This window comes from Caloenas nicobarica, chromosome 28, assembly GCF_036013445.1.
Source record: "Caloenas nicobarica isolate bCalNic1 chromosome 28, bCalNic1.hap1, whole genome shotgun sequence".
Taxonomy (NCBI): domain Eukaryota; kingdom Metazoa; phylum Chordata; class Aves; order Columbiformes; family Columbidae; genus Caloenas; species Caloenas nicobarica.
This window is the reverse complement of record NC_088272.1, coordinates 195575-221802: the sequence shown is the minus strand read 5'-3', so window position 1 is coordinate 221802 and position 26228 is coordinate 195575. Positions and strand designations below refer to the sequence as shown.

At 58.8% G+C, this 26228-nt stretch overlaps 1 protein-coding gene across 1 annotated transcript in view; it reads left to right on the top strand.

Annotated features, from left to right (window-relative positions):
- The window catches only part of LOC135999323 (uncharacterized), a 171100-nt gene that overhangs the window by 4606 nt on the left and 140266 nt on the right, over positions 1–26228 (top strand). Inside the window, 13 exon segments of the mRNA XM_065652884.1 lie at positions 769–852; positions 1280–1744; positions 1841–1965; positions 2071–2139; positions 8296–8414; positions 10478–10563; positions 13769–13900; positions 18176–18285; positions 18429–18478; positions 23408–23455; positions 23458–23496; positions 23499–23566; positions 25700–25861. Of these exon segments, the coding sequence (XP_065508956.1) occupies positions 769–852; positions 1280–1744; positions 1841–1965; positions 2071–2139; positions 8296–8414; positions 10478–10563; positions 13769–13900; positions 18176–18285; positions 18429–18478; positions 23408–23455; positions 23458–23496; positions 23499–23566; positions 25700–25861 (1557 nt within the window).

The following is a 26228-nucleotide window of genomic DNA, read 5'->3' as shown; positions in this document are numbered from 1 at the left end:
GAGACCCATAGAGACCAATCGCGACCCATAGAAATCCATGGAGCCCCATAGGGACCCATAGAGACTCATAGGGACCCATAGAGACCCATAGAGACCCATTGGGACCCATAGAGACCCATAGAGACCCATTGGGACCCATAGAGACCCATAGAGACCCATAGAGACCCATAGAGACCCATTGGGACCCATAGAGACCCATAGAGACCCATTGGGACCCATAGAGACCCATTGGGACCAGTGGCGCCCCATAGAGCCCCATAGAGCTCCATAGAGCCCCATAGAGACCAATTGGGACCCATGGGGACCCATAGAGACCCATAGAACCCCATAGATCCCCATAGAGACCACAGAGCCCCATAGAGCCCCACAGAGACCAATTGGGACCCATAGAGACCCATAGAGCCCCATAGAACCCCATAAAGACCAATTGCGACCCATAGAAATCCATGGAGCCCCATAGAGACCCATAGAGACCTATAGAAACCCATGGAGCCCCATAGAGACCCATAGAGACCAATAGCGACCCATAGGGACCCATAGACACCCATTGGGACCCATAGAGCCCCATAGGGACCCATGGGGACCCATTGGGACCCATAGAGATGCATTGGGATCAGTGGCGCCCCATAGAGCCCCATAGAGCCCCATAGAGCTCCATAGAACCCCATAGAGCCCCATAGAGACCAATTGGGACCCATAGGGACCCATAGGGACCCATAGGGCCCCATAGAGCCCCAAATCCCCCCGAATTCACCCCAAACCCCGCAGAGTTTCCAGGCAGTGGAACGAGCCCTCACGTTGGCCCAAGTGCGCCGGGGAAACCCCCTGATGACGTCACTGCCCCCCCCGCAGGTAAATCCCCCTGGGGAGGGACCCAGGAGTGCCCCACGGGACCCAGGAGTTCGGGGGGGACCCAGGAGTTCAGGAGGGACCCAGGAGTTCGGGAGGGACCCAGGAGTGCCCCAAGGGACCCAGGAATTCAGGGAGGGACCCAGGAGTGCCCCAAGGGACCCAGGAGTTCGGGAGGGACCCAGATAGGGGACCCAGGAGTTCGGGAGGGACCCAGGAGTGCCCCAAGGGACCCAGGAGTTCGGGAGGGACCCAGGAGTTCGGGAGGGACCCAGGAGTGCCCCAAGGGACCCAGGCATTCAGGAGGGACCCAGGAGTGCCCCAAGGGACCCAGGCATTCAGGAGGGACCCAGGAGTGCCCCGAGGGACCCAGGCATCCGGGTGAGCACCCCGGCATCCAGCCCCGCCCCCTTTAACCCCGCCCCTTTAGGACCCCGCCCCGCTGCGCCGCCTCCTCCTCCCCGCCCTCCAGCTCCACCTGGCCCGCAAAGCCGCCTCATTGGCCGATTACCACGGGGGCGGAGCCTCGGGGCCCCTCCCACCGGAGGGCGGAGCCTCGGGGCCCCTCCCACCAGAGGATGGAGACTCAGGGCCCCTCCCACCGGAGGGCGGAGCCTCGGGGCCCCTCCCACCGGGGGGCGTGGCCTCAGGGCCCCTCCCACCGGAGGATGGAGACTCAGGGCCCCTCCCACTGGAGGGCGGAGACTCAGGGCCCCTCCCACCAGAGGGCGGAGCGTCGGGGCCCCTCCCACCGGGGGGCGTGGCCTCGAAGCCCCTCCCACCGGGGGGCGTGGCCCGGGCGCTGGCCAATGAGACGCGCCGCCTCGGCCACGCCCGCCGCCGTGGCCACGCCCTCCGGGAGCTGCTGTCCCGCCAGCGCCGCCTGCTCCCCGAGGTATTTTTCGGGGCGTTTTCTGCCGCTTTTGGGGCGGTTTATTTGTAAAACGGGGGCGGTGCGGCCGACTCCACCCTCCCCCCGGCCCTCCCGCAGGTTTTGGGGCGAATCGCGGCGCTTTTGGGGCGGCTGGCGGGGCAGGCGGCCGCCTGGGCGGAGCGGGACCGGCGGCGCGGGCGGTACCTGGAGGCGCAGGGGGCGGCGCTGCTGCTCAAGATCCGGTTGGTGGGCTGGGAAGGGGGCGGGGCTTCGGGGGCTGGCCCCGCCCAGCCGCGGGGGAGGGGGCGGGGCTCGTTACGGGCTCGGTTCATTAAGGGGGTTCGTAGGTTGGAGGAGCTGAGGGTGCTGCTGGACACGTACCCGCCCGGGCTGGTGGAGGCGCACCGGAGCATCAGGTGGGCGCGGGGACCCATGGGGACCATAGAGACCCATGGGGACCCATGGGGAACATAGGGACCCATAGGGACCCATGGGGACCATGGAGACCCATAGAGACCCATAGGGACCCATGGGGAACATAGGGACCCATAGGGACCCATGGGGAACATAGGGACCCATAGGGACCCATAGAGACCCATAGGGACCCATGGGGAACATAGGGACCCATAGGGACCCATGGGGAACATAGGGACCCATAGGGACCCATAGACACCCATAGGGACCCATGGGGACCATAGAGACCCATAGGGACCCATAGAGACCCATAGGGACCCATGGGGAACATAGGGACCCATAGCGACCCATGGGGACCATAGAGACCCATAGAGACCCATGGGGAACATAGAGACCCATAGAGACCCATGGGGAATATAGGGACCCATGGGGACCCATAGAGACCCATTGGGACCCATGGGGAATATAGGGACCCATAGAGACCCATAGGGACCCATGGGGAATATAGGGACCCATAGAGACCCATAGAGGCCCATGGGAAATATAGGGACCCATAGAGACCCATAGAGGCCCATGGGGAATATAGGGACCCATAGAGACCCATAGGGACCCATAGAGACCCATGGGGACCAATAGGGACCCATGGGGACCCATAGAGACCATAGAGACCCATAGGGACCCATGGAGACCCATAGAAACCATAGAGACCCATGGGGACCATAGAGACCCATAGAGACCCATGGGGAACATAGGGACCCATGGGGACCCATAGAGACCCATAGGGACCCATAGAACACATAGGGACCCATACGGACCCATGGGGACCCATAGACACCCATTGGGACCCATAGGGACCCATAGAGACCCATAGGGACCATAGAGACCCATAGAGGCCCATGGGGAATATAGGGACCCATAGAGACCCATAGGGACCCATAGAGACCCATGGGGACCAATAGGGACCCATGGGGACCCATAGAGACCATAGAGACCCATAGGGACCCATAGAGACCCATAGAAACCATAGAGACCCATGGGGACCATAGAGACCCATAGAGGCCCATGGGGAACATAGGGACCCATAGAGACCCATAGAGACCCATAGAGACCCATAGAGACCCATAGGGACCCATGGGGACCCATAGAGACCCATAGGGACCCATAGAGACCCATGGGGAACATAGGGACCCATAGCGACCTATAGAGACCCATAGAGACCCATAGAGACCCATAGGGACCCATAGGGACCCATAGAGACCCATAGAGACCCATGGGGACCCATAGGGACCCATAGAGACCCATAGGGACCCATAGGGACCCATAGAGACCCATAGGGACCATAGAGACCCATAGAGGCCCATGGGGAATATAGGGACCCATAGAGACCCATAGGGACCCATAGAGACCCATAGAGACCCATAGGGACCCATAGAGACCCATAGGGACCCATAGAGACCCATAGAGACCCATGGGGACCCATAGGGACCCATAGAGACCCATAGGGACCCATAGAGACCCATAGAGACCCATAGGGACCCATAGAGACCCATAGAGACCCATAGGGACCCATAGAGACCCATAGAGACCCATAGGGACCCATGGGGACCCATGGGGACCATAGAGACCCATAGAACCCATAGAGCCCCACAGCCCCCCACAGCTCCCCACAGCCCCCCACAGCCCCCCACAGCCCCCCATAGCGCCCCATAGACCCCATAGACCCCATAGAGCCCCATAGACCCCATACAACCCCATACCACCCCATAGCACCCCATAGACCCCATAGTCCCACATAGACCCCACGGCCCCCCACAGCCCCCCATAGCCCCCCATAGCCCCCCATAGACCCCATAGAGCCCCATAGACCCCATAGCCCCCCATACCGCCCCATAGCCCCCCATAGCCCCCCATACCTCCCCATAGCCCCCATAGCCCCCCATACTGCCCCATAGCCCCCCACAGCCCCCCATAGCCCCCCATAGCCCCCCATACCACCCCATAGCCCCCCATACCACCCCATAGCCCCCATAGCCCCCCATACCACCCCATAGAGCCCCATAGACCCCATAGCCCCCCATAGACTCCCACAGCCCCCCACAGCCCCCCATACCATCCCATAGACCCCATCACCCCCCATAGCCCCCCACAGCCCCCCATAGCACCCCATAGACCCCATAGCCCCCATAGCCCCCCATACCCCCCCATAGCCCCCCATAGCCCCCCATACCACCCCATAGACCCCATAGACCCCATAGCCCCCCATAGCCCCCCATAAGCCCCCCATAAGCCCCCCATAGCCCCCCACACCACCCCATAGACCCCATAGCCCCCCATAGACTCCCACAGCCCCCCACAGCCCCCCACAGCCCCCCATACCACCCCATAGACCCCATAGCGCCCCATAGCCTCCCACAGCCCCCCATACCACCCCATAGACCCCATAGCCCCCCATAGCCCCCCACAGCCCCCCATAGCACCCCATAGACCCCATAGCCCCCTATAGCCCTTCATACCGCCCCATAGCCCCCCATACCGCCCCATAGCCCCCCATAGCACCCCATACCACCCCATAGCCCCCCATAGCCCCCCATACCGCCCCATAGCCCCCCATAGCACCCCATAGCGCCCCATAGCCCCCCATAGCCCCCCATACCACCCATAGCCCCCCATAGCCCCCCATACTGCCCCACAGCCCCCCATAGCACCCCATAGCCCCCCATAGCCCCCCATACCACCCCATAGCCCCCCATAGCCCCCATAGACCCCATAGCCCCCCCATAGCCCCCATAGCCCCCCATACCCCCCCATAGCCCCCCATAGCCCCCCATACCACCCCATAGACCCCATAGACCCCATAGCCCCCCATAGACCCCCATAAGCCCCCCATAGCCCCCCACAGCCCCCCATACCCCCCATAGACCCCCATACTGCCCCATAGCCCCCATAGCTCCCATAGCCCCCCATAGCCCCCCATACCACCCCATAGCCCCCATAGCCCCCCACAGCCCCCCATAGCACCCCATAGACCCCATAGAGCCCCATACCACCCCATACCACCCCATAGCCCCCCATAGCCCCCCATAGCCCCCATAGCCCCCCATAGCCCCCCATACCGCCCCATAGCCCCCCATAGACCCCACAGCCCCCCATACCGCCCCATAGCCCCCACAGCCCCCCACAGCGCCCACCGCCCCCCCCGTCTCCCCCCAGGTCCCTCCTCCTCTCCGAAGCCGCCGCCGCCTCCGCCGAGTCCTCCGGCCTGCGGGGGGCGCTGTCCGCCTTCCGCGCCCTGGGGCCGGGGTTCGAGTCCCGCGCGCGCCACTACGGGCGGCTGCGCCAGCGCCTGCGCCACCGCCGCTGGGCCCTGCGCCAGCTGCGCCCCCACGGCCCCGCGCCCCACGAGTAAACGCCTTCGTGCCGCAAATCCCCGCGGAAACGGCGCGGGTCGGTTGTTTCGGCTGCTAACGGGGGGTGCGGCGGCTTGCGGGGGGGGGGGGGGGCACCGGGAGCCGTGATTGACAGGAGGGGCCGGGCTGCGATTGGCTGCGTGGTGGGGTGGGAGGGGCTGAGCCTGGTGGGATGATTGACAGGCGGTGTGGGGTTGTGATTGGCCGCCTGGTGGGGGGGGCGGGGGGGCTGAGCCAGGTGGGATGATTGACAGGTGGCGCGGGGTGGTGATTGGGTCCCTAGGTGGGGGAGTGGCGTGCCTGTGGGATGATTGACAGCCGGGGCGGGGTTGTGATTGGCTGCCTGGTCGGGTGGGAGTGGCTGAGCCAGGTGGGATGATTGACAGGCGGCGCGGGGTTGTCATTGGCTCCCTAGGCGGGTGGGTGTGGCTGAGCCAGGTGGGATGATTGACAGGCGGCGCGGGGTGGTGATTGGCTCCCTAGGTGGGGGAATGACGTGCCCAGTGAGATGATTGACAGGTGGTGCAGATTTGTGATTGGCTGCGTGGCAGGGTGGGAGAGGTGGTGCCCGGTGGGATGATTGACAGGAGGTGCGGGGCTGTGATTGGCTCCCTAGCCGGCTGGGAGTGGCTGAGCCAGGAGGGATGATTGACAGCTGGGGCGGGGTTGTGATTGGCCGCCTGGCGGGGTGGGGGGGGACTGAGGCAGGTGGGATGATTGACAGGCGGAGCGTGGTTGTGATTGGCTGCCTGGCGGGGTGGGGGGGGCTGAGCCAGGTGGGATGATTGACAGGTGGGGCGGGGTTGTGATTGGCTCCCTAGCGCGGTGGCGTGGTGTACCCAGTGGGATGATTGACAGGCGGGGCCGGGCTGTGATTGGCTGCGTGGCGGGGTGGGAGGGGCTGAGCCTGGTGGGATGATTGACAGCCGGCGCGGGGTTGTGATTGGCTGCCTGGCGGGGTGGGGGGGGCTGAGCCAGGTGGGATGATTGACAGGTGGGGCGGGGTTGTGATTGGCTCCCTGGCGGGGTGGGAGTGGCAGGGCCCGGCGGGATGATTGACACTTTGCGCGGGCTTGTGATTGGCCCCGTAGCGCAGGGGCGTGGCGCGCCTGGAGGGATGATTGACAGCCGGCGCGGCGCTGCGATTGGCTCCCTAGCGCGGGAGGCGCGGCCGCACCCGCTGCGATGATTGACAGGCAGCGCGGCGCTCCGATTGGCTCCCTGGCGGGGTGGGAGCGGCCGCGCCCGGGTCGATGATTGACAGCTGGCGCGGCGCTCCCATTGGCTCCCTAGCGCGGGAGGCGCGGCCGCGCCCGCTGCGATGATTGACAGGGCGCCTGGAGCTGCGATTGGCTCGCTGGCGCGGGGGCGTGGCCGCGCCCAGCGGGATGATTGACAGGCGGCGCCGCGCCGCGATTGGCGCGGGGGCGGCACCCAGCGGCGCTCTCTGATTGGCGCGCCGCGGCGCAGGCGCCGTCGGTCGGCGGGCGGCGCCGCGCGCCCATTGGCTGGCGCTCCCGCGCGGCGCGGCGCGATTGGCCGAGCGGGGCTTCGTGGGCGGGGCGGCGGCGGCCATGGCGGCGGCGGCGGCGGCGGGAGCGGCGCGTGTGTCCGGCGGGCGCGACCTGAGCTGCGTCCCGGAAGTGGCGGGAGCGCTGGGGGCCGTGGCGCGGCAGGGGTGAGGGACCCAGGAGTGCCCCAAGGGACCCAGGAGTGCCCCGGGGACCCAGGAGTGCCCCAGGGACCCAGGAGTGCCCCAGGGACCCAGGAGTGCCCCGGGGAGCCAGGAGTGCCCCAGGGACCCAGGAGTGCCCCAAGGGACCCAGGAGTGCCCCAGGGACCCAGGAGTGCCCCGGGGACCCAGGAGTGCGGGGGGACCCAGGAGTGCCCCAAGGGACCCAAGAGTGCCCCAGGGACCCAGGAGTGCGGGAGGGACCCAGGAGTGCCCCGGGGACCCAGGAGTGCGGGGGGACCCAGGAGTTCGGGAGGGACCCAGGAGTGCCCCAGGGACCCGGGAGTGCGGGGGGACCCAGGAGTGCCCCAAGGGACCCAGGAGTGCGGGGGGACCCAGGAGTTTGGGAGGGACCCAGGAGTGCCCCGGGGACCCAGGAGTGCCCCAAGGGACCCAGGAGTGCCCCGGGGACCCAGGAGTGCCCCAAGGGACCCAGGAGTGCCCCGGGGAGCCAGGAGTGCGGGGGGACCCAGGAGTGCCCCAAGGGACCCAGGAGTGCGGGGGGACCCAGGAGTGCCCCAAGGGACCCAGGAGTGCGGGAGGGACCCAGGAGTTCGGGGGGACCCAGGAGTGCCCCAGGGACCCAGGAGTGCGGGGGGGACCCAGGAGTGCCCCAAGGGACCCAGGAGTGCCCCAAGGGACCCAGGAGTGCCCCAGGGAGCCAGGAGTGCCCCAAGGGACCCAGGCGTTCGGGAGGGACCCAGGAGTGCCCCAAGGGACCCAGGAGTGCGGGAGGGACCCAGGAGTGCCCCAAGGGACCCAGGAGTCTGGGAGGGACCCAGGAGTGCCCCAAGGGACGCAGGAGTGTGGGGGGACCCAGGAGTTCGGGGGGGACCCAGGAGTGCCCCAAGGGACCCAGGAGTTCAGGAGGGACCCAGGAGTGCCCCAGGGACCCAGGAGTCCGGGAGGGACCCAGGAGTCCGGGAGGGACCCAGGAGTTCGGGGAGGGGCATGTGGGGGGTTTTTCAGCGGTTTTTTTTCATTTTTGGCTGTTTCTCGGCGTTTCTGGCCCGCTCCAGGTTCGATTTCCTGTGTGTGCCGCTGTTCCACCCCCGGTACCGACGCGAGTTCGTGCGCGAACCGGCCAAGAGCCGCCCGGGGCCGCAGACGCGATCGGACCTGCTGCTGTCGGGGAGAGGTGGGACCCATAGCGACCCATGGAGACCCATAGGGACCCATAGAGACCCATAGGGACCCATAGGGACCCATAGGGACCCATAGAGACCCATAGGGACCCATAGGGACCCATAGAGACCCATAGAGACCCATAGCGACCCATAGGGACCCACAGAGACCATAGAGACCCATAGAGACCCATAGGGACCCACAGAGACCCATAGAGACCTATAGGGACCCATAGAGACCCATAGGGACCCACAGAGACCATGGGGACCCATAAAGAGCCATAGAGCCCCATAGAGACCTATAGAGCCCATAGAGCCCCATAGGGACCCATAAAGACCCATAGAGACCATGGGGACCCATAGAGACCCATAGGGACCCATAGGAACCCATAGAGACCCATAGGGACCCATAGGGACCCATGGAGACCATGGGGACCCATAGGGACCCATAGAGACCCATAGAGACCATGGGGACCCATAGGGACCCACAGAGACCATGGGGACCCACAGGGACCCACAGGGACCCATAGGGACCCATAGGGACCCATAGAGACCCATAGAGACCATGGGGACCCATAGGGACCCACAGAGACCATGGGGACCCATAAAGAGCCATAGAGCCCCATAGGGATCCATAAAGACCCATAGAGACGCATAGCGACCCATAGAGCCCCATAGAGCCCCATAGGGACCCATAGAGCCCATGGAGCCCCATAGGGACCCATAGGGACCCATAGGGACCCATAGAGCCCCATAGAGCCCCATAGGGACCCATAGAGCCCCATAGAGCCCATAGAGACCCATAGGGACCCATAGAGCCCATGGAGCCCCATAGGGACCCATAGGGACCCATAGGGACCCATAGAGCCCCATAGAGCCCCATAGGGACCCATAGAGCCCCATAGGGACCCATAGAGCCCCATAGAGCCCATAGAGACCCATAGGGACCCACAGAGACCCATAGAGACCATGGGGACCCATAGGGACCCATAGAGACTCATAGAGACCCATAGAGACCCATAGGGACCCATAGGGAACCATAGAGACCATGGCGACCCATAGAGACCCATAGAGACCATGGGGACCCATAGAGCCCCACAGAGCCCATAGAGACCCATAGAGCGCCATAGAGACCCATAGAGACCCATAGAGCCCATAGAGCCCCATAGCTACACATAGAGCCCCATAGGGACCCATAGAGACCCATGGGGACCCATAGAGCCCCATAGAGACCCATAGAGCCCCATAGAGACCCATAGAGACCCATTGTGACCCATAGAGCTGATAGAGCCCCATAGAGCCCCATAGGGACCCATAGAGCCCCATAGAGACCCATAGAGCCCATAGAGCCCCATAGAGCCCCATAGGGACCCATAGAGCCCCATAGGGACCCATAGGGACCCATAGAGACCATAGAGCCCCATAGAGCCCCATAGGGACCCATAGAGCCCCATAGAGACCCATAGAGCCCATAGGGACCCATAGAGACCATGGAGACCCATAGAGACCCATAGGGACCCATAGAGCCCCATAGAGACCCATAGCGACACATAGAGCCCATAGAGACCCATAGAGCCCCATAGGGACCCATAGCGACCCATAGAGACCCATAGAGACCCATAGCGACACATAGAGCCCATAGAGACCCATAGAGCCCCATAGGGACCCATAGCGACCCATAGAGACCCATAGGGACCCACAGGGACCCACAGGGACCCATAGAGACTATGGGGACCCATAGAGCCCCGTGGAGCTCCATAGAGCCCATAGAGCCCATAGAGCCCCATAGGGACCCATAGAGACCCATAGAGACCCATGGGGACCCATAGAGCCCCATAGGGACCCATAGAGCCCATAGAGCCCCATAGAGCCCCATAGAGCCCCATAGAGCCCCATAGAGCCCATAGAGCCCTATAGAGCCCCATAGAGCCCATAGAGCCCATAGAGACCCATAGAGACCCATAGAACCCCATAGAGCCCCATAGAGCCCATAGAGCCCCATAGAGCCCCATCGGGACCGTAGACCCTGCCCTTGCCCTTGACCTCCCCTGACCCCGCCCTTGACCTTTGCCCCCAGACTGGAACACGCTCATCGTGGGCAAAGTGAGCGGCTGGATCCGGCCCGACCGCCCCCCGCAGGCCGGCAGGAGCAACGCCGAGGCCGTGAGTCGGCCGGGGGGGGCACCCCCAAAATCGCCCTCAGTCACCCCCAAAAATAACCCCGGACGGCCCCAAAACCCAGCGGGATCGTCCCCGCACCCCCCTGGAGATCCCCCCCGAGCCGCCCCCCGAAATAACCGACGGGCGCCCCGAAAATCGCCCCCCAAAAAGCCCCGAAATTGCCCCGAAACGCCCCCAGGATCCCCCGAAAAAAGCCCCCAAAAAAGCCCAAAATCGCCCCGAAAAAAGCCCCAAATCGCCCCAAAAAAAGCCCCAAATCGCCCCCAAAAAAGCCCCAAATCGCCCCCAAAAAAGCCCCAAATCGCCCCCAAGAAAGCCCCAAATCGCCCCGAAAAAAGCCCAAAATCGCCCCCAAAAAAGCCCCAAATCGCCCCCAAAAAAGCCCCAAATCGCCCCCAAAAAAGCCCCAAATCACCCCCGAAAAAAGCCCCAAATCGCCCCGAAAAAAGCCCCAAATCGCCCCCAAAAAGCCCCAAAATCGCCCCCAAAAAAGCCCCAAATCGCCCCGAAAAAAGCCCCAAATCGCCCCGAAAAAAGCCCCAAATCGCCCCCAAAAAAGCCCCAAATCGCCCCCAAAAAAGCCCCAAATCGCCCTGAAAAAAGCCCCAAATCGCCCCGAAAAAGCCCCAAATCGCCCCCGAAAAAGCCCCAAATTGTCTCGAAAAAAGCCCCAAATCGCCCCCAAAAAAGCCCCAAAATTGCCCCCAAAAAAGCCCCAAATCGCCCCAAAAAAAGCCCCAAATCGCCCCAAAAAAGCCCCAAATCGCCCCCAAAAAAGCCCCAAAATCGCCCCCGAAAAAGCCCCAAATCGCCCCGAAAAAAGCCCCAAATCGCCCCCAAAAAAGCCCCAAATCGCCCCGAAAAAAGCCCCAAATCGCCCCGAAAAAAGCCCCAAATCGCCCCCAAAAAGCCCCAAAATCGCCCCCAAAAAAGCCCCCAATTGTCTCGAAAAAAGCCCCAAATCGCCCCCAAAAAAGCCCCAAAATTGCCCCCAAAAAAGCCCCAAATCGCCCCAAAAAAAGCCCCAAATCGCCCCAAAAAAGCCCCAAATCGCCCCCAAAAAAGCCCCAAATCGCCCCCAAAAAAGCCCCAAAATCGCCCCCGAAAAAGCCCCAAATCGCCCCCAAAAAAGCCCCAAATCGCCCCCAAAAAAGCCCCAAATTGCCCCCGAAAGCCCCAAAATCTCCCCCGAAAATCGACCAATATCGCCCCCAAAAAGCCCCGAAATCACCCCAAAAAAGCTCCGAGTTGCCCCCAAAAAGCCCCGAAATTGCCCCAAAACGCCCCCAGGACCCCCCGAAAAAACCCCCAAAGTCGCCCCCAAAAAAGCCCCAAAATCGGCCCCAATAAGACCAAAAATCACCCCAAATATTGCCCCCAAAAGCCCCAAAATCGCCCCCGAAAAACAACCGATATCGCCACCAAAAAGCCCCAAAATCGCCCCAAAAAAGCTCCGAGTCGCCCCCAAAAAGCCCCAAAATCACCCCAATAAGACCAAAAATCACCCCCAAAATTGCCCCCCCAAAAACGCCCAAATTGCCCCAAAAAACCCCCAAATGCCCCAAATTCCCCCCCGATAAGACCCAAAATCCCCCAAAATTGTGCCCTAAAAATCGACCCCAAAAAGCCCCCAAATCGCCCCCCAAAAAGCCCCAAATCCCCCCCAAGAAGACCCAAAATCCCCCCAAACCACCCCAAAAATTGCCCCCAAAAAACCCCAAAATTGACTCCCATAAGACCAAAAATCACCCCCAAAATCGCCCCCAAAAAGCCCCAAAATCCCCCAAATCTCCCCCCAAATCCCCTTTAAAATTTTAGGGGGGTCCTGGGGGTGGGCCCTGAATTTTGGGGGGGGGTGGAGGATTTTGGGGGCCCCCCATTGATCCCCATTGACCCCCATTGACGCCATTGCCCCCATTAATTCCCATTGCCCCCATTGATTCCCATTCATTCCCATTGATTCCCATTGATTTCCATTGATTCCCATTGCCCCCCATTGCCCCCCATTGATTCCCATTGATTCCCGTTGCCCCCCATTGATTCCCACTGATTCCCATTGATTCCCATTGATTCCCATTGATCCCATTGCCCCCCATTGATTCCCATTGATCCCATTGCCCCCCATTGCCCCCCATTGATTCCCATTGATTCCCATTGCCCCCCACTGCCCCCCATTGATTCCCATTGATTCCCATTGCCCCCCACTGCCCCCCATTGATTCCCATTGATTCCCATTGATTCCCATTGCCCCCCATTGCCCCCCATTGATTCCCATTGATTCCCATTGCCCCCCACTGCCCCCCATTGATTCCCATTGATTCCCATTGATTCCCATTGACCCCATTGACCCCATTGATTCCCATTGATTCCCATTGCCCCCCATTGATTCCCATTGATTCCCATTGACCCCATTGCCCCCATTGCCCCCCATTGATTCCCATTGCCCCCATTGATTCCCATTGATTCCCATTGATTCCCATTGATTCCCATTGACCCCATTGACCCCATTGATTCCCATTGCCCCCCATTGATTCCCATTGCCCCCATTGATTCCCATTGCCCCCCATTGATTCCCATTGATTTCCATTGCCCCCCATTGATTCCCATTGATTCCCATTGATTCCCATCGCCCCCCATTGATTCCCATTGATTCCCATTGATTCCCATTGCCCCCCATCGCCCCCCATTGATTCCCATTGATTCCCATTGACCCCCGTTGACCCCAGTTGACCCCCATTGACCCCCATTGATTCCCATAGACCCCAGTTGACACCCATTGACCCCATTGACCCCAGTTGACCCCATTGACCCCCATTGACTTTCATAGACCCCCATTGACCGCATTGATTCCCATTCGCCCCCCATTGACCCCCATTGACCCCAGTTGACCCCCATTGACCCCCATTGATTCCCATTGACCCCAGTTGACCCCCATTGACCCCATTGACCCCAGTTGACCCCATTGACCCCCATTGACTTTCATTGACCCCCATTGACCTCAGTTGACCCCCATTGACCCCAGTTGACCCCCATTGACCCCCATTGACCTTCATAGACCCCCATTGCCCCCGTCGCCCCCATTTTGGCCCCAATTTCCCCATTTTCGGGCCGTTTCTCACCCGGTTTTCACCGCTTGGTCCCCGGGGGGGCGTCTCCGGGGGGCCCCCCACCGCCCCCCGTTTTGCAGGCGCTGCGGCAGGAGCTGGATTTCGGGGCGTACCTGGGGGTCCCCGCGTTCCTGCTGCCCCTCAGGGAGGGGGACGGGCCCAACCTGGCCAGGGGGCTCAGCGCCTTCCTGCTGGGCCAGCAGGGGGCGGCGGTGAGTGCCCCCAAACTGGTTATACTGGGAGCACTGGGGGGGAGTTCTACTGGGGAGGTTGGTTGGGTTGGTCCTAGTTGGATACTGGGAGGGTCGTTGGGAAAAACTGGGAGGGACTGGGTGGGACTGGGAGGGTTATTGGGACAAACAGGGAGGAACTGGGAGGGACTGGGACAAACTGGGAGGAACTGGGAGGGTTATTGGGACAAAATGGGGGGAACTGGGAGGGACTGGGAGGAACTGGGAGGGTCATTGGGACAAACTGGGAGGAACTGGGAGGAACTGGGAGGGTTATTGGGACAAAATGGGGGGAACTGGGAGGGACTGGGAGGAACTGGGAGGGTTATTGGGACAAACTGGAAGGAACTGGGAGGGATATTGGGACAAACTGGGAGGAACTGGGAGAGTTATTGGGACAAAATGGGGGTAACTGGGAGGGTTGTTGGGATGAACTGGGGGGAACTGGGAGGGACTGGGAGGGTCATTGGGACAAACTGGGGGGAACTGGGACAAACTGGGAGGGTCTGGGAGGAACTGGGAGGGTTATTGGGACAAAATGAGGGGAACTGGGAGGGACTGGGAGGAACTGGGGGGAACTGGGAGGGTCATTGGGACAAACTGGGAGGGACTGGGAGAAACTGGGAGGGACTGGGAGAAACTGGGAGGGTTATTGGGATAAAGTGGGAGGAACTGGGAGAGACTGGGAGGAACTGGGAGCGTCATTGGGACAAACTGGGAGGGACTGGGAGGAACTGGGGGGAACTGGGAGGGACTGGGAGGGTCATTGGGACAAACTGGGAGGGACTGGGACAAACTGGGAGGGACTGGGACAAACTGGGAGGGACAGGGAGGAACTGGGAGGGTTATTGGGACAAAGTGGGGGGAACTGGGAGGGACTGGGAGGGTCATTGGGACAAACTGGGAGGGACTGGGACAAACTGGGAGGGACTGGGAGGGTTATTGGGACAAAATGGGGGGAACTGGGAGGGTCATTGGGACAAACTGGGAGGGACTGGGAGGAACTGGGAGGGTTATTGGGACAAAGTTGGGGGAACTGGGAGGAACTGGGTGGAACTGGGAGAGACTGGGAGGAACTGGGAGGGTTGTTGGGACAAAATGGGGGGAACTGGGAGGGACTGGGAGGAACTGGGAGGAACTGGGAGGGACTGGGAGGGTCATTGGGACAAACTGGGAGGGACTGGGACAAAGTGGGAGGAACTGGGAGGGTTATTGGTACAAAATGGGGGGAACTGGGAGGGACTGGGAGGAACTGGGGGGAACTGGGAGCGACTGGGAGAAACTGGGAGGAACTGGGAGGGTTATTGGGACAAAATGGGGGGAACTGGGACAAACTGGGAGTGACTGGGAGGAACTGGGAGGGTTGTTGGGACAAAATGGGGGGAGCTGGGAGGGACTGGGAGGAACTGGGAGGGCTATTGGGACAAACTGGGAGGGGACTGGGACAAACTGGGAGGAACTGGGACAAACTGGGAGGAACTGGGAGGAACTGGGAGGGTTATTGGGACAAAATGGGGGGAACTGGGAGGGACTGGGACGAACTGGGGGGAACTGGGAGGGACTGGGAGGGTCATTGGGACAAACTGGGAGGGACTGGGACAAACTGGGAGGGTCTGGGAGGAACTGGGAGGGTTATTGGGACAAACTGGGGGGAACTGGGACAAACTGGGAGGGGGTTTGTGGGCACTGGTTATACTGGGAAGAATTAAACTGGGGATACTGGTGTGGACCAGTTCATATTTGTTCATACTGGTCTATACTGGTCTATACTGGTCAGGTGTGGGTGCCGCTCCTGGGGGTTTGCTGGGGCTTATAGTGGGTTATACTGGTCCATACTGGTTTATACTGGTTCATACTGGTCCATGCTGGTCTATACTGGGGAGGTGTGGGTGCCGCTCTTGGGAGTTTGCTGGGGCTTATAGTGGGTTATACTGGTTTATGCTGGTCCATACTGGTCCATACTGGTTTGTACTGGTTTGTACTGGTTTATACTGGTTTGTACTGGTCCGTACTGGTCCACATTGGTTTATACTGGTCTATACTGGGCAGGTGTGGGTGCCGCTCTTGGGAGTTTGCTGGGGCTTATAGTGGGTTATACTGGTTTATGCTGGTCCATACTGGTCTATACTGGTTTATACTGGTTTGTACTGGTTTATACGGGTTTGTACTGGCTTGTACTGGTTTATAGTGGTTTGTAGTGGTGCACATTGGTTTATACTGGTCTATACTGGGCAGGTGTGGGTGCCGCTCCTGGGAGTTTGCTGGGGCTTATAGTGGGTTACACTGGTCCATACTGGTCCACACTGGTCCATACTGGTTTATACTGGTTTGTACTGGTTTATACTGGTCTGTACTGGTTTGTAGTGGTGCACATTGGTTTATACTGGTCTATACTGGGCAGGTGTGGGTGCCGCTCCTGGGAGTTTGCTGGGGCTTATAGTGGGTTATACCGGTTTATACTGGTCCATACTGGTTTATACTGGTTTGTACTGGTTTATACTGGTTTGTACTGGTCCGTACTGGTCCACATTGGTTTATACTGGTCTATACTGGGCAGGTGTGGGTGCCGCTCCTGGGAGTTTGCTGGGGCTTATAGTGGGTTATACCGGTCTATACTGGTTTATACTGGTTTGTACTGGTTTATACTGGTTTATACCGGTTTGTACTGGTTTATACTGGTTTGTACTGGTCCATCCTGGTTTATACTGGTCTATACTGCGCAGGTGTGGGTGCCGCTCCTGGGAGTTTGCTGGGGCTTATAGTGAGTTATACTGGTCCATACTGGTTTATACTGGTCTATACTGGTTTATACTGGTTTGTATTGGTTTGTACTGGTTTGTACTAGTTTGTACTGGTTTGTAGTGGTGCACATTGGTTTATACTGGTCTATACTGGGCAGGTGTGGGTGCCGCTCCTGGGAGTTTGCTGGGGCTTATAGTGGGTTATACCGGTCCATACTGGTTTATACTGGTCCATACTGGTTTATACTGGTTTGTACTGGTTTATACTGGTTTGTACTGGTTTGTACTGGTGCACATGCGTTTATACTGGTCTATACTGGGCAGGTGTGGGTGCCGCTCCTGGGAGTTTGCTGGGGCTTATAGTGGGTTATACTGGTCCATACTGGTTTATACTGGTCTATACTGGTTTATACTGGTTTGTACTGGTTTATACGGGTTTGTACTGGCTTGTTCTGGTTTATACTGGTTTGTACTGGTCCATATTGGTTTATACTGGTCTATACTGGGCAGGTGTGGGTGCCGCTCCTGGGAGTTTGGTGGGGCTTATACTGGTTTATACTGGTCCATACTGGTTTATACTGGTTTATACTGGTTTGTACTGGTTTATACTGGTTTGTACTGGCTTGTACTGGTCCATCCTGGTTTATACTGGTCTATACTGGGCAGGTGTGGGTGCCGCTCCTGGGAGTTTGCTGGGGCTTATAGTGGGTTATACTGGTCCATACTGGTCCATACCGGTCCATACTGGTTTATACTGGTTTGTACTGGTCCATATTGGTTTATACTGGTTTGTACTGGTCCATATTGGTTTATACTGGTCTATACTGGGCAGGTGTGGGTGCCGCTCCTGGGAGTTTGCTGGGGCTTATAGTGAGTTATACTGGTCCATACTGGTTTATACTGGTCTATACTGGTTTATACTGGTTTGTACTGGTTTATACTGGTTTGTACTGGTTTGTACTGGTGCACATTGGTTTATACTGGTCTATACTGGGCAGGTGTGGGTGCCGCTCCTGGGAGTTTGCTGGGGCTTATAGTGGGTTATACTGGTCCATACTGGTTTATACTGGTCTATACTGGTTTATACTGGTTTGTACTGGTTTATACTGGTTTGTACTGGTTTGTACTGGTGCACATTGGTTTATACTGGTCTATACTGGGCAGGTGTGGGTGCCGCTCCTGGGAGTTTGCTGGGGCTTATAGTGGGTTATACCGGTCCATACTGGTTTATACTGGTTTGTACTGGTTTATACTGGTTTGTACTGGTTTATACTGGTTTGTACTGGTTTGTACTGGTTCGTACTGGTTCGTACTGGTCCACATTGGTTTATACTGGTCTATACTGGGCAGGTGTGGGTGCCGCTCCTGGGAGTTTGCTGGGGCTTATAGTGGGTTATACTGGTCCATACTGGTTTATACTGGTTTGTACTGGTTTATACTGGTCTGTACTGGTTTATACTGGTTTGTACTGGTTCGTACTGGTGCACATTGGTTTATACTGGTCTATACTGGGCAGGTGTGGGTGCAGGTGCCCCTCCTGGCCCCCGAGGACCAACGAGACGACGTCATCTCCAACGAGCCGGCGCCCCCTGCAGGCCCGGAGGCCGAGGAGAAAACCTGGCGCTGGTCGGTGCCTTTTTGGGGCATTTTGGGGCATTTCGGGCGGGTTTTTGGGGGGGGGGGGAGGGGGGTTTGGGGGGGGTGGGGTTTGGGGTCCCCGGGGTGGTGGTTTCTTTTTTGTGGGCTGAATTCTGGGGGTTTTGGGGCAGGTGGAACGATTTCCGCACCCTCTGCGACTACAACAAGCGCGTGGGGGTCGGTGAGTGGGGGCGGGGCTCGGGGTGGGCGGGGCCTCGGGGTGGGCGGGGCCTGAGATGGCCCCGCCCCCTTCCCGCGTCCCATTGGGTTGAATGGGGGAGGGTGGGACCCATAGAGCCCCATAGAGACCAATGGGGACCCATAGATACCCATAGGGACCAATGGGGACCCATAGAGCCCCATAGAGACCAATGGGGACCCATAGAGACCCATAGGGACCAATGGGGACCCATAGAGCCCAATAGAGCCCAATAGAGCCCCATAGAGCCCCATGGAGACCCGTAGAGACCCATAGAGCCCAATAGAGCCCAATCAGCCCAATAGAGCCCAATAGAGCCCAATGGGGACCCATAGACCCCAATAGACCCCAATAGAGCCCAATAGAGCCCCATAGGAGACCCATAGACCCCCATAGAGACCCATAGACCCAATAGAGCCCAATGGAGCCCAATGGGGACCCATAGACCCCCATAGAGACCCAATAGAGCCCAATGGAGCCCAATAGACCCCAATGGAGCCCAATGGGGCCCCATAGAGCCCCATAGAGACCCATAGACCCAATAGAGCCCAATGGAGCCCAATGGGGACCCATAGACCCCAATAGAGCCCAATAGAGCCCCATAGGAGACCCATAGAGACCCATAGACCCAATAGAGCCCAATGGAGCCCAATGGGGACCCATAGACCCCCATAGAGACCCAATAGAGCCCAATGGAGCCCAATGGGGACCCATAGACCCCCATAGAGACCCAATAGAGCCCAATGGAGCCCAATAGACCCCAATGGAGCCCAATGGGGACCCATAGAGCCCCATAGAGACCCATAGACCCAATAGAGCCCAATAGACCCCAATGGGGACCCATAGACCCCCATAGAGACCCATAGACCCAATAGAGCCCAATGGAGCCCAATGGGGACCCATAGAGCCCCATAGAGACCCAATAGAGCCCAATGGAGCCCAATGGGGACCCATAGACCCCCATAGAGACCCATAGACCCAATAGAGCCCAATAGACCCCAATGGGGACCCATAGACCCAATGGAGCCCAATGGGGACCCATAGAGCCCAATAGAGCCCAATGGAGCCCAATGGGGACCCATAGACCCCCATAGAGACCCAATAGAGCCCAATGGAGCCCAATAGACCCCAATGGAGCCCAATGGGGACCCATAGAGCCCCATAGAGAGCCATAGACCCAATAGAGCCCAATGGAGCCCAATGGGGACCCATAGACCCCAATAGAGCCCAATAGAGCCCCATAGGAGACCCATAGAGACCCATAGACCCAATAGAGCCCAATGGAGCCCAATGGGGACCCATAGACCCCCATAGAGACCCAATAGAGCCCAATGGAGCCCAATAGACCCCAATGGAGCCCAATGGGGACCCATAGAGCCCAATAGAGCCCAATGGAGCCCAATGGGGACCCATAGACCCCCATAGAGACCCATAGACCCAATAGAGCCCAATAGACCCCAATGGGGACCCATAGACCCCCATAGAGACCCATAGACCCAATAGAGCCCAATGGAGCCCAATGGGGACCCATAGACCCCCATAGAGACCCAATAGAGCCCAATGGAGCCCAATAGACCCCAATGGAGCCCAATGGGGACCCATAGAGCCCCATAGAGACCCATAGACCCAATAGAGCCCAATGGAGCCCAATGGGGACCCATAGACCCCAATAGAGCCCAATAGAGCCCCATAGGAGACCCATAGAGACCCATAGACCCAATAGAGCCCAATGGAGCCCAATGGGGACCCATAGACCCCCATAGAGACCCAATAGAGCCCAATGGAGCCCAATAGACCCCAATGGAGCCCAATGGGGACCCATAGAGCCCAATAGAGCCCAATGGAGCCCAATGGGGACCCATAGACCCCCATAGAGACCCATAGACCCAATAGAGCCCAATAGACCCCAATGGGGACCCATAGACCCCCATAGAGACCCATAGACCCAATAGAGCCCAATGGAGCCCAATGGGGACCCATAGACCCCCATAGAGACCCAATAGAGCCCAATGGAGCCCAATGGGGACCCATAGACCCCCATAGAGACCCAATAGAGCCCAATGGAGCCCAATAGACCCCAATGGAGCCCAATGGGGACCCATAGAGCCCCATAGAGACCCATAGACCCAATAGAGCCCAATGGAGCCCAATGGGGACCCATAGACCCCAATAGAGCCCAATAGAGCCCAATGGAGCCCAATGGGGACCCATAGACCCCCATAGAGACCCAATAGAGCCCAATGGAGCCCAATGGGGACCCATAGACCCCATAGAGACCCAATAGAGCCCAATGGAGCCCAATAGACCCCAATGGAGCCCAATGGGGACCCATAGAGCCCCATAGAGACCCATAGACCCAATAGAGCCAATGGAGCCCAATGGGGACCCATAGACCCCAATAGAGCCCAATAGAGCCCCATAGGAGACCCATAGAGACCCATAGACCCAATAGAGCCCAATGGAGCCCAATGGGGACCCATAGACCCCCATAGAGACCCAATAGAGCCCAATGGAGCCCAATGGGGACCCATAGACCCCCATAGAGACCCAATAGAGCCCAATGGAGCCCAATAGACCCCAATGGAGCCCAATGGGGACCCATAGAGCCCCATAGAGACCCATAGACCCAATAGAGCCCAATAGACCCCAATGGGGACCCATAGACCCCCATAGAGACCCATAGACCCAATAGAGCCCAATGGAGCCCAATGGGGACCCATAGAGCCCCATAGAGACCCAATAGAGCCCAATGGAGCCAATGGGGACCCATAGACCCCCATAGAGACCCATAGGACCCAATAGAGCCCAATAGACCCCAATGGGGACCCATAGACCCAATGGAGCCCAATGGGGACCCATAGAGCCCAATAGAGCCCAATGGAGCCCAATGGGGACCCATAGACCCCCATAGAGACCCATAGACCCAATAGAGCCCAATAGAGCCCAATGGGGACCCATAGACCCCCATAGAGACCCATAGACCCAATAGAGCCCAATGGAGCCCAATGGGGACCCATAGACCCCCATAGAGACCCAATAGAGCCCAATGGAGCCCAATGGGGACCCATAGAGCCCAATAGACCCCAATAGAGCCCAATGGAGCCCAACAGACCCCAATGGAGCCCAATGGGGACCCATAGACCCCCATAGAGACCCAATAGAGCCCAATGGAGCCCAATGGGGACCCATAGAGCCCAATAGACCCCAATAGAGCCCAATGGAGCCCAACAGACCCCAATGGGGACCCATAGACCCCCATAGAGAACCATAGAGCCCAATAGACCCCAATAGAGCCCAATAGAGCCCCATGGACCCAATGGGGACCCATAGAGCCCCATAGAGACCCATAGACCCAATAGAGCCCAATGGAGCCCAATGGGGACCCATAGAGCCCCATAGAGACCCATAGACCCAATAGAGCCAATGGAGCCCAATGGAGCCCAATGGGGACCCATAGAGCCCAATAGACCCCAATAGAGCCCAATGGACCCCAATGGGGACCCATAGACACCCATAGACGCAATAGAGCCCAATGGAGCCCAATGGGGACCCACAGAGCCCCATAGAGACCCATGGAGCCCAATGGAGCCCAATGGGGACCCAATAGAGCCCAATAGACCCCAATGGGGACCCATAGACTCCCATAGAGACCCATAGACCCAATAGAGCCCAATAGACCCCAATGGGGACCCATAGACCCCCATAGAGACCCATAGACCCAATAGAGCCCAATGGAGCCCAATGGGGACCCATAGACTCCCATAGAGACCCATAGACCCAATAGAGCCCAATAGACCCCAATGGGGACCCATAGAGCCCAATAGACCCAATGGGGACCCATAGAGCCCAATAGACCCAATGGGGCCCATAGACCCACATAGAGACCCAGTAGAGCCCAACAGACCCCAGTAGAGCCCAATGGAGCCCAATGGGGACCCATAGACCCCCATAGAGACCCATAGACCCAATAGAGCCCAATGGAGCCCAATGGGGACCCATAGAGCCCCATAGAGACCCACAGACCCAATAGAGCCCAATGGAGCCCAGTGGGGACCCATAGAGCCAATGGAGCCCAATGGGGACCCACAGAGCCCAGTGGGGACCCACAGCGCCCCATATATCGGCCCACAGCGCTGGAGCTGGGCCCGGACCTGCTGTCGGGGCCGGCCCTGGCCCGCTGGCTGGGGGAGCCCCATAGAGCCCCATAGACCCCCCATAGAGCCCAATAGAGCCCCATAGAGCCCAATAGAGCCCAATAGACCCCATAGAGCCCAATAGAGACCCATAGAGCCCAATAGAGCCCAATAGGAACCCAATAGAGCCCAATGGGGACCCATAGAGCCCAATAGACCCCAATGGGGACCCATAGACCCCCATAGAGACCCATAGACCCAATAGAGCCCAATGGAGCCCAATGGGGACCCATAGACCCCCATAGAGACCCCAGTAGAGCCCAATGGAGCCCAATAGACCCCAATGGAGCCCAATGGGGACCCATAGACCCCAATAGAGACCCCATAGGAGACCCATAGAGACCCATAGACCCCAATAGAGCCCAATGGAGCCCAATGGGGACCCATAGACCCCCATAGAGACCCAGTAGAGCCCAATGGAGCCCAATAGACCCAATGGAGCCCAATGGGGACCCATAGACCCCATAGAGACCCAGTAGAGCCCAACAGACCCCAGTAGAGCCCAATGGACCCAATGGGGACCCATAGACCCCCATAGAGACCCATAGACCCAATAGAGCCCAATGGAGCCCAATGTGGACCCATAGACCCCCATAGAGACCCACAGACCCAATAGAGCCCAATGGAGCCCAATGGGGACCCATAGAGCCCAGTGGAGCCCAATGGGGACCCATAGAGCCCAGTGGGGACCCACAGCGCCCCATATATCGGCCCACAGCGCTGGAGCTGGGCCCGGACCTGCCGTCGGGGCCGGCCCTGGCCCGCTGGCTGGGGAGCCGCTGCGGGCGGCCGTGCTGCCCACCAGCCTGTCCTCACCAACAAGAAAGGTTTCCCTTGCTGTCCCGGCCCCACCAGCCGCCTCGGGCGCCTCCTAAAGGTGGGGAGGACTCGGGGGGGTCCCGGGCGGGGGATAATGGGGGTTATTGGGGGGGTTATTGGGGATAATTGGGATTATTGGGGGGATTAGGGGGTTATTGGGGGGATAATTGGGATTATTGGGGGGTTATTGGGGGGGTTAGGGGGTTATTGGGGGATTATTGGGATCATTGGGGGGATTATCGGGGGATTAGGAGGTTATTGGCGGGATTAGGGGGTTATTGGGGGATATTGGAATTATTGGTGGGATTAGGGGGTTATTGGGGGGAGTAGGGGGTTATTGGGGGGATAATTGGGATTATTGGGGGGATTAGGGGGTTATTGGGGGGATTATTGGGAGATTAGGGGGTTATTGGGATTATTGGGGGGATTCTTGGGGGGATTAGGGGGTTACTGGGGGGATTATTGGGGGGATTAGGGGGTTATTGTGGGGATAATTGGGATTATTGGGGGGTTATTGGGGGATTAGGGGGTTATTGGGGGGATAATTGGGATTATTGGGGGGGTTATTGGGGATTAGGGGTTATTGGGGGGATTATTTGGATTCTTGGGGGATTAGGGGGTTATTGGGGGATTATTGGGGGGATTAGAGGGTTATTGGGGGGATTAGGGGGTTACTGGGGGGATTCTTGGGGGGATTAGGGGGTTATTGGGGGGATTATTAGGGGGAGTAGGGGATTCTTGGGGGGATTAGGGGGTTATAGGGGGAATAGGGGATTATTGGGGGATAATTGGGATTCTTGGGGGGATTAGGGGGTTATTGGGATTTTGGGATTATTGGGGGGATTAGGGGGTTATTGGGGAGATTATTGGGATTATTGGGGGGATTAGGGGGTTATTGGGGGGATTATTGGTATTATTGGGGGGACTAGGGGGTTATTGGGGGGATTAGGGGATTAGTGGGGGGATTCTTGGGGGGATTAAGGATTATTGGGGGGATTAGGGGGTTATTAGGGGGATTATTTGGATTATTGGGGGGATTAGGGGAATATTGGGGGACGATTTGGATTCTTGGGGGGATTAGAGGGTTTATTGGGGGGATTATTTGGATTATTGGGGGGATTATTTGGATTCTTGGGGGGATTAGGGGGTTATTGGGGGGATTAGGGGATTATTGGGGAATTAGGGGATTATTGGGGGGATTATTTGGATTATTGGGGATTAGGGGGTAATGGGGGGATTATCGCAGGTGCGGATTGTCCTATTTGGTGCCCCTAGTGGTTGGAGGCTCAACGGCCTCACGGTTCATTGGTTGGGTTTGGGCTCTCGGGGGTCGATTTTTGGGCTTCCTTTGGTTATTTTGGGGTATTTTGGGGTGGTTTTGGGGGTTTTGGGGTCGCCGAATTCGTCCGCGCCCCCCATTTTTTAGTTGGAGGTGCGGGTTGTTCTGTTTGGCGCCCCCTAGTGGTTGGGGAGCTCAATGTGGTCTATTGACCTCACGGTTCGTTGGTTGGGTTTGGCCGTTCGGGGGTCCATTTTTGGGCTTCCTTTGGTTATTTTGGGGTATTTTGGGGTGGTTTTGGGGGTTTTTGGGGTCGCCGAATTCGTCCACGCCCCCATTTTTTAGTTGGAGGTGCGGGTTGTTCTGTTTGGCGCCCCCTAGTGGTTGGGAGGCTCAATGTGGTCTATTGACCTCACGGTTCGTTGGTTGGGTTTGGCCGTTCAGGGGTCGATTTTTGGGCTTCCTTTGGTCATTTTGGGGTATTTTGGGGTGGTTTGGGGGGTTTTTTGGGGTCGCCGAAGCCATCCGCGCCCCCATTTTTCAGTTGGAGGTGCGGATTGTCCTGTTTAGCGCCCCCTAGTGGTTGGGAGGCTCAACGGCCTCACGTTCATTGGTTGGGTTTGGGGGCTCTCGGGGGTCGATTTTTGGGCTTCCTTTGTCATTTTGGGGGGTTTGGGGGGTTTTTGGGGGCCGCGAAGCCATCCGCACCCCCCATTTTTCAGTTGGAGGTCTAGATTGTCCTGTTTAGCGCCCCCTAGTGGTTGGGAGACTCAATGGCCTCACGGTTCATTGGTTGGGTTTGGCCGTTCGGGGGTCGATTTTGGGGCTTCCTTTGGTTATTTTGGGGTATTTTTGGGGTGGTTTTGGGGGTTTTTGGGGTCGCCGAAGCCATCCGCGCCCCCCATTTTTCAGTTGGAGGTGCAGCTGGTGCTGACGGGCGCCCCCCGGCACGGCGGCAAGCCGTTGGGCGCCTACCTGCAGTACCTGGAGCACGTGGGGCAGCAGCGGCCGCCCCCCTCGGCTTACGAGCTGTTCGCCCGCGGCTACGAGGATTATCTGCAGAGCCCCCTGCAGGTGGGGAGGACCGGGGGGCAACGGGGCGGGAGATGGGGCTTGTCATGGGGGTTGATATAGGGGGTAATGGGGGGGATGTGGGGGTTGATGTGGGGGTTATAATGGGGGGTATGGGGGTTGATGTGGGGATTAATAGGGGGGGATATGGGGGTTTAATAGGGGGGGATGTGGGGGTTGGTATAGGGGGTAATGGGGGGATGTGGGGGTTATTGTGGGGGGCTATAGGAGTTTGATGGGGGGGATATGGGGGTTGATATGGGGGTTATAATGGGGGGATATGGGGGTTACAATGGGGGATATGGGGGTTATAATGGGGGGATATGGGGGGTTAATGTGGGGGGATATGGGGGTTCAATGGGGGGGATAT